Below are 8,799 nucleotides of genomic sequence, written 5' to 3' on the forward strand. Positions count from 1 at the left end.
GGGCTTTGTATTTTCTTCTTCTAAATAATGTCTATATCGCGTTTTAGATTCTCTTGTACCTGTGATGTTGATGAAACCTTCACGTATCGATATTATGATTATCATTTTAACCCTCTTATTTAGTAACAATGAGCATATTCACTGCAGCAAAGTATTGTTCCCCTACTTTAGGTTTCTTATCTAAATTGATTTCATAGTTGCAGTTGCAGTTGCAATTTCACTCTTGTACAGATTAATTTTCGAGTATGCATAAGTACTTGTATTGATTCATCAGTCCATGATTAGTCATATAGCTGGAGGTGATACCTTGACTCAGATTCCTTATGCTCATTCTCTCTTCACTTCTGAACTGGTTTTATTGTAACAGGTGAAGTTATTGGTGCATTCTCATTCCTTGTTGGTCATGGTGCTAGCACATTGAAGAAGGTAGCCTCAGGCAGGATTCTTCCTCAATCATATGACGTTCGGAATGTCGTGTCATATCCGCTTAAGAGAAAGGTGAGTGATTAGAAAGGCAGTTCCTGTATGTTTAAATATTTAAGTATCCATCAATCTTCCTAGCGTTGCTTATAAATCATTTTTCCCAGGTTCAACAAAATAATGTTGAAAACGTTCAAGACTGTGGAGTCTTCTCAGTTTCCACCCAATATTTTGAGAGAAAAGTTGGAGGCAAAATTTTAGAAGATGTAGAACATGAGAATGACGGGGACAAAGATGTTGGTTTTTGGGTTGGGGTTAAACCTGATGGGGCATGGGAGGGTGTTCGGTCACTGCTACCACTTTCAGTTGTCCCCAAGTCATTTCACCACAACTTTGTTGCCATGGAAGTAGTTATGAAAAATGGCAAGAAACATGCAATTTTTAGGGGTCTTGTAAAAGTTGCGAATGATTCTGATGTCAAATTGGAGATTGCAGTCTGTTCTGTGTCTTCACTTAAGGGCAGTGATTCCTCCACTATTTCAAGGAGTAATCTTTTAGTTGAAGAGGTATTTGAAAATCAACGTTATCATCCTAGCGATGGTTGGGGTAGTAAGTACCTTGGTTCGCAGTCTAATGATCCCGGTCGCTGGAGCACCAAAGACTTCTCATATTCATCTAAGGTGAGCAAATAGTCCACATTAGTTTTCCTGCGGTAAATCTTACTGGTAATGTTTCACATATTGACATCTTGTTTCACATGGAAGGATTTCTTCGAACCACCTCTTCCTTCAGGGTGGCAGTGGACATCAACTTGGACAATTGATAAATCCCATGCAGTTGATACCGATGGATGGGCATATGGACCTGACTTTCAGAGTTTGAGGTGGCCTCCTACTCCAAAGTCATTTACTAAATCTGCTTCTGATACTGTTCGCCGAAGGCGTTGGACTCGTCCAAGGCAACAATTGATGGACCAAACTCTAGATAGGCTAACGAGTGGTTTGACTACAATAAATCCTGGGTCTTCTGCTGTTTTACCATGGAAAAGGACACTGAGGAATTCAGATGAATGTTTTCTAGTTCGCCCGTTTGCTGACCCATCTGAGACGCCATACTCATGGGGCCGTGCAGTTGCCCTTTCTGGCTTCAGTGATCAGAGTTCCTCCTCTAGACAAACTACAGTTAAGCAAGGAGATAAAATTTTGGACTATATATTTAAGTTGAATCAGCTCGAGAAGAAGGATATACTGCTGAGTTGTTCTCCTAGAGTAGGAGGTAAACAATTTTGGCTTAATGTTGGCACAGATGCCTCTGTACTCCATACCGAGCTAAATGCACCCATTTATGATTGGAGAATCTCTGTCAATTCACCTCTGGAATTGGAAAACCGTCTTCCTTGCACGGCAGAGTTTACACTTTGGGAGAAAACAAAAGAAGGGAGCTTCATTGATCGAGGTAGTGGTGTTATTTCTTCAAGGAAGACCACCCACATCTATTCTGCTGATCTTCTGAAACCGTTGTACATCTCGATGTTTGTCCATGGTGGCTGGATTTTGGAGAAGGTAATTATCACTTAATGTCTGTGCTTCCTCGATAGGTTAATAATATCAAGTGGGTTCTGACAGCTAAACATTTGGTATTACAGGACCCTGTTCTGATTTTAGATCCGTCATCTAGTGGCCGTATTTCTTCATTCTGGATTATCCACCAGCAAAATAGAAGGTTTGTCATTTTTGATGTCTATATTGTTAAGAAACTGCATCTGGCACCATGTAGGTGCGGTATTGTTCCTTCAGTAATTTTTCAATCAAGAAAGCGGTTCTAGATATTATCCAGCTTATGCTGAGGATCTTTTTCTGTCCAAAAGGTTTTGTTTTTCCTCGGATAAGGATGAATGTCTATTTCCATAGTTGCCAATGCTGCAATTCTATTATAGCAATAGGGTTTACATTAGACAGTGGTTACATGCTTTTTCTCTTCTATCCTTTCAAATTCTGTATAATTCTTATAAGTGCTCAAGAAACTCTCCGTGTTCTTTTGATCTGTTATCTTAGAAAATGCCTCTCATGCAGGAGATTACGTGTAAGCATCGAATATGACTTGGGAGGAAATAATGCTGCCCCAAAAGCCATAAGATTTTTTGTTCCGTATTGGATTGTTAATGATACGTATGTACCGTTGGGATATCGAGTGGTGGAGCTTGAATACTCTGAAAATGCAGATCCTGATTCTCTTATTTTATCTCGGGCTGTTAAATCCGCCAAAACTGCTTTGAGAAATCCTACACTGAGCAGAAAACATTCCAGCTCAAGGAGAAATATTCAGGTGCTAGAAGTGCTAGAGGACAGTGGTCCTGTGCCTGCCATGCTTTCTCCTCAGGACTATTTTGGTGGCAATGCTCTGCTTTTTTCATCTCAGAAAGATGCATATATCTCTCCAAGGGTTGGTATTGGCGTCGCTGTCCGTAATTCTGATATTTACAGTCCTGGAATCTCTCTTCTTGAGCTGGAAAATAAGGTGAATCAGTAAATGATTTTTATGTTTTTATCCCTTTTCAACACCTTTTCCCTCTGGTTAACTTCGGTGGATGTTTCTTTAGATTTATGTTGAAAGGGATGGTTCATTTGAGTCTATTTCTTTGAATTCTCACTACTACTTTTTTTCAGGAACGGGTTGATGTGAAGGCATACAGTTCAGATGGCTCTTACTACAAGCTTTCAGCTCATATGAAAACAACCTCGGACAGAACTAAGGTTTGTGTCATTACATTTACTAAATCTGCTATTATAGTTAAAGCCATTTTTGAGATAGATATAGGCGCTTCACTCTTATCATTTTACTAATGCACAACCTACGTTAAAATGGTGAACATTTCTTCTTCTTTGGTCAAAAATAAAATGAAAGAGGCAAAAATTTGGGAGTCATGCAGTGAAAATGGACCTTGCATCAGGATCAAGCCATACAACATATTTCACTGGAAGCTTTTTTCTTCATTTGGTGATGCATACATTTGCTTATATTGTCGTTCATGATCTATGCATTCATCTGCAGGTCGTTAATTTTCAGCCCCATACTTTATTTATCAATAGAGTTGGCTCTGGTATATGCCTACAGCAGTGTTATTCGCAAAAAATACAGTGGATTCACCCCACCGATCCGCCAAAAGTTTTTTGTTGGGAATCTTCAGCAAAAGTTGAACTGATGAAGGTCTGTCTGATGACATGTTTCTCTTTGAGTTATACTGTTTCATTCAACTCATAGGTGTTTTTCCATTTCTGCTTTAGTTGCGGGTGGATGGATACAAGTGGAGTAGTGCATTCAGTGTTTCAACTGAAGGTGTGATGCGTGTTTCCTTGCAAAAAGAAGCTGGAGGTGAGAGCATCCAATTAAGGGCAGAAGTAAGAAGTGGAACAAAGAGCTCCCGTTACGAAGTAATTTTCCGTCCCAATTCATTTTCCAGCCCTTACAGGTAATTTCACGCTCTAATTTATCCAAGGCTTTGTTGTACACGTCCTCTTTGTTGTGTATTGTTTGTGATTATTTTCAGTAGGCAATCATATGATGTATGCCATTGTTACTTTTGATACATATTTTATAGTCTGTTGCTATTACAAATAATTAGGATCGTCTACGACAGGCAAAGGAAACAAACAGAAATAGTTTTTAGTTATCCTGCTTTCTGTTTTCCATGCTTTTAATAAGTGTTGGCTGTTGGTTCCTCTAAATTTTTGTTGCAAGTGTCAGTTATGAGTTATCTTCCCTCAACTCTCCTCCGAGTTGCTTATGTTTGTATTGTGAGCCTCCTCGATTATTAACAGCTCTCTGTTTTACTAATTCCAGGATTGAAAATAGATCTTTGTTTCTACCTATTCACTTCTGCCAAGAGGACAGCACAAGTGATTCTTGGCAGTTTCTTCTCCCAAATGCAGCTGCTTCCTTTTTCTGGGATGACGTTGGTAAAAGGCCAGTTTTAGAGCTCTTGGTTGGTGGAACTGACTCAGGGAAATCTGAGAAGTATAATATTGATGAAATTTCGGATTACCAGCCCATCCATGTTGAAGATGGGCCCATTAGAGCTCTACGTGTTACGGTCTTAAAAGAGGAGAAGGTCAATGTTATCCGCATCACTGATTGGATGCCAGAAAATGAACCTTCCATTGCGGTCGGTGAAAGGCTCCCATCGCCTCTGCCTCAGCTTTCTGGGACTGGCTTGCAGCACCAGACACAATCCACTGCAGGCAGCGAATTTCACATTGTTGTTGACTTTGCCGAGCTTGGAATATCAGTTGTTGACCATACACCCGAGGAGATATTGTACATCTCTGTGCAAAACCTTATGTTAGCTTATTCAACTGGATTGGGATCGGGAATCAGTAGGTAGGCGTCCTTTTCTCTTGGTATATCTTTTATGGGCGTCGCATGCATATATCTGTTACTCTCTTTGATAAATTCCATCCTCCCAGTGGTATAGCTGCATGTATCATGCTTTTCCTTGGGTTAAGGTGTCTACCACCCTTTGGATCTTTACATGTTAGTTTTACTACTTTTGACAAGAATAAATTTTGTTGCCTCTCTTTTTCTATGGGGTAGATGTGGTAAAATGCTGCATCCTCTTCTGGACATGTTGTTATGCCCTTTATAGAAACAAGTCACTGATGAACTTTCTCTTGCAGGTATAAAATAAAATTACGTTCATTGCAAGTGGATAATCAGCTCCCATTAACTCCAATGCCCGTCCTCTTCAGACCACAGAGAGTTGTAGATGAAACTGATTCTGTGTTAAAACTCTCCGTGACCCAGCAATCTAACAGATCTCTTGACTTGTGTGTTTATCCTTATATTGGTGTCCAGGTGAAACATAGACAGCCTTTTATTTTTTACTTTTTCTCCGTTTCATCTGTATTATATCTAAATCATTTTTTTCCCCTCTCCTTTCAGGGGCCTGAAAATTCTGCTTTTCTTATAAACATCCATGAACCTATAATTTGGCGCCTGCATGAAATGAGTCAGCAGGTCAGCCTTAGCAGGCTATATGAGACTCGAACAACAACTGCTGTTTCGGTTGATCCAATTATTCAAATTGGGTATGTCACAGCCCTTCTGAAATAATCTTTCATGGTGCACTTTCCTTTGGTTATTTAAGTCTGTCAAAATTTGTTGATTTTTATGTTTGGGTCTTCCCTGAGATTTCAGTGTACTCGATCTGTCGGAAGTTCGAATCAAAGTATCAATGGCTATGTCACCGGGTCAGCGTCCCAGGGGAGTACTTGGGTTTTGGTCATCGTTGATGACTGCTCTTGGAAACACCGAGAATATGCCAGTTAATTTTGCTTTCTATCCATTTCTTTCAATTTTCCACTTTTCCTTCTGTCACCTGAGATGCAGTTTAATGTACTGAAATTTGGTTTTTCTTGTAGGTAAAAATAAATCAAAGATTTCATGAGAATGTGTCAATGAGACAGAGTTCTATGATTAGCAACGCAATTCTAAACGTCCGGAAGGATCTTCTGAGTCAACCTCTTCAACTGCTTTCTGGTGTTGATATTCTGGGTAATGCAAGCAGTGCTCTTGGACATATGAGCAAAGGCGTAGCTGCCCTATCAATGGACAAAAAGTTCATACAAAGTCGGCAGAGACAGGTTTGCTGTCACATTGTTAATATTGCTCTTCTATTTGTGGGCAGCAATATTTATAGCAATAGTCGTATGCTAGAGACTGCTCCAGCTGGAATCTGGCTTTGAAGTGGACCCTAGTTGGTTGCTTTTGAGGTTTTACGGATAGCTGGTCATGCCAGTGAATTCATATGAATTGGGTGGTTCTTGCCGAGAACTGAGTGGTTCATGTGGCTTCATAGAGAAACAGCCTCTTGATTTAAGTCATCCCCAATTTTCTTAAATTTACTAAATTCATAAAATGGTGTCTGCTATTGAATTGAATAGGATAATAATCTTTTAACTTTGCAGGAAAACAAGGGTGTGGAGGACATTGGTGATGTGATCCGAGGGGGAGGTGGGGCACTTGCTAAAGGGCTATTCAGAGGAGTCACCGGCATTTTAACCAAACCTCTCGAAGGAGCAAAATCCTCAGGTGTTGAGGGCTTTGTTTCAGGCGTAGGGAAGGGAATAATTGGGGCAGCAGCACAGCCTGTGAGTGGAGTCCTCGATCTTTTGTCTAAGACCACTGAGGGTGCTAATGCAATGAGGATGAAGATTCTAGCAGCTATTACTTCAGAAGATCAGCTTCTTCGTCGTAGGCTTCCACGGGTGATCGGTGGCGATAATTTGCTCCGACCATATGACGAGTACAAAGCTGAAGGACAGGTATTGATTCCAATCTCTGAAGCAAACAGGCCCTTTATCTTTTACCTATATATCTTTCTGAATTTCTTTCTTTCAGTTTTCCTTACATATATGAATCTCCTACTGAGCCCACTTTGAATTCGATCATGAAGGTTATACTGCAGCTGGCAGAGTGTGGCTCCTTTTTCGGCCAGGTTGACCTGTTTAAAGTGCGTGGCAAGTTTGCCCTATCTGATGCATTTGAAGATCACTTCATTCTTCCGAAAGGAAAGATAGTTGTGATCACCCACCGAAGAGTCATATTGCTCCAAGTAAGCTATATGGTCTACTAATTCTGAAATTATTATTATTTTCTTCCTTTAAAAGAAAAAGGGGGGGGGGGGGGGACTCAAGTTGTTATGATGTTTTTTGCAGCAAGCTTCAAATATTATGGCTCAGAAGAGATTCAATCCGGCTAGAGATCCATGTTCAGTGTTATGGGATGTTCTGTGGGATGACCTGGGGACAATGGAACTAACGCATGGAAAGAAAGATACTCCGAAGGACCCTCCCTCTCAGTTGATTATATATTTAAAAACTCGATCACCAGATCATAAGGAGCAGATTCGTAAAATTAAGTGCAGCCGAGATACGCATCAAGCTCAAGAAGTCTACTCAGCAATTGAGCGTGCAATGAACACATACGGACCTGTTAAATCAAAGGTTTGGTCCTGCGGTGCATCGTACTCTACATTCATTTTCAAAATAAGTTAATTAAGATAGGTCACTTTATGGGTAGATTAAAGCTTCAACGATGTTCATAACAGGGAATGCTAAAGAACAAAGTAACAAAACCTTACTCACCGGGTGCGGAAGGCACCACAGGCGAGATCACATCCAAAGAACCAGGCAGCATGTGGTCTCCTCAACAGGTTCCTGTGAGTTCTACTTTTGGCAGCGAGTCCACTTCTTGATTCGATTTCGAAGAGCTCACCTACATTGCAGATAGTTCGGTTCACGGACAGAGACAGTCGTCAATTTTGTAGCCTCGTGTGTATCCAAACGATTTTAGCATATATTCATACTGTGCCGGGAAAAATGTTGTATAGGCTGTTATTCTGTCGGTGTTAATGTATATATGGATGTATAGATTGAGAAGATGTATATCTGCAAATATATTATAGAAGGCAGTTCACTTGTTAAACGTACGGTCTCCGGAAGGAAAGGAATAGAGAAACCATATAAATATAGTTCAGCTTATACTTTCCGATCCATACTTTTTTCAAATTGCTCGATCTCACCTCATATGCGCTGCTCATTGTATCGGTCATTGCTGGACGCTGGAGTCTGGCCTTGCCGGGGCCTCAACTCGATCGAGGCCGAGGCCACCTTGTCCTCAAAACAGAGCAGCACAGTGGTCCGCGTGCCTGATCAAGAAGTTAAAAATCAACCCATAAAATCCCAAAATTAATCTCTCCCCCAACTGTGGAGTATAGTATATTGTTTCCTATTTAAACCTCCATATTTATATGGGAAAGAAAGGAAGGGGAAGATTTTAGTCTTGTTTGGATATACTTAATAATGGCAAGAAAATGGAAGTGAGGAGAGTTTTTTTTTTATTCTTAATTTCTAATTTCCTAAAATATCCGTACTTTTTATATTTCCAATTATATGAGTCATTATACCTATGACATAATTCTAAATGGGATTAACTTCAGTTCGGATGCTCCTTAAAAGGAGGATTTTATAGAGCCCAATTGGATATTGTCGCGTTGCAATTTGTCGAAAGATTGTCAGTAACGAAGTAATGAAAAACTGGTTAAATAACAAGAAATTTATTATTTAACAAGAAAATTATTATTTTTTAATATAATAAGATACCTACTAAATAATAAGAAACTTAGGCCTTGTTTGGGAATGGAGTAATTTTTTTACTCTATTCCATTTAATTCCGCTTATATTCAATTCGACAACACAATTATTACTTTTTTCAATTTTCTTCAATTTTTATTTTTTTTATCTTAACTACGATTCAATTCAATTTTTAATACTAAATTCTCTCAACTATTCTTTACTTTTTCTACAATTCAACAACACAATC

General features: G+C 39.6%; 1 protein-coding gene across 1 annotated transcript in view; it reads left to right on the plus strand.

The window, feature by feature from the left end:
- Positions 1-7,970, plus strand: part of LOC116207677 — a 35,317-nt gene extending 27,347 nt beyond the window's left edge. Inside the window, exons 47-63 of the mRNA XM_031540734.1 lie at positions 368-498; positions 588-1,100; positions 1,185-1,982; positions 2,066-2,142; positions 2,493-2,937; positions 3,087-3,173; positions 3,472-3,627; positions 3,705-3,889; positions 4,261-4,797; positions 5,094-5,271; positions 5,359-5,504; positions 5,614-5,740; positions 5,838-6,059; positions 6,384-6,740; positions 6,872-7,030; positions 7,134-7,421; positions 7,526-7,970. Coding sequence (XP_031396594.1) covers positions 368-498; positions 588-1,100; positions 1,185-1,982; positions 2,066-2,142; positions 2,493-2,937; positions 3,087-3,173; positions 3,472-3,627; positions 3,705-3,889; positions 4,261-4,797; positions 5,094-5,271; positions 5,359-5,504; positions 5,614-5,740; positions 5,838-6,059; positions 6,384-6,740; positions 6,872-7,030; positions 7,134-7,421; positions 7,526-7,672 — 4,553 coding nt within the window. The 3' untranslated portion in view covers positions 7,673-7,970. The remainder of the gene's footprint in view (positions 1-367; positions 499-587; positions 1,101-1,184; positions 1,983-2,065; positions 2,143-2,492; positions 2,938-3,086; positions 3,174-3,471; positions 3,628-3,704; positions 3,890-4,260; positions 4,798-5,093; positions 5,272-5,358; positions 5,505-5,613; positions 5,741-5,837; positions 6,060-6,383; positions 6,741-6,871; positions 7,031-7,133; positions 7,422-7,525) is intronic.
- The last annotated feature ends 829 nt before the right edge of the window (positions 7,971-8,799 follow it).

The sequence above is a fragment of the Punica granatum genome, chromosome 5 (genome assembly GCF_007655135.1).
Source record: "Punica granatum isolate Tunisia-2019 chromosome 5, ASM765513v2, whole genome shotgun sequence".
Classification (NCBI taxonomy): Eukaryota; Viridiplantae; Streptophyta; class Magnoliopsida; order Myrtales; family Lythraceae; genus Punica; species Punica granatum.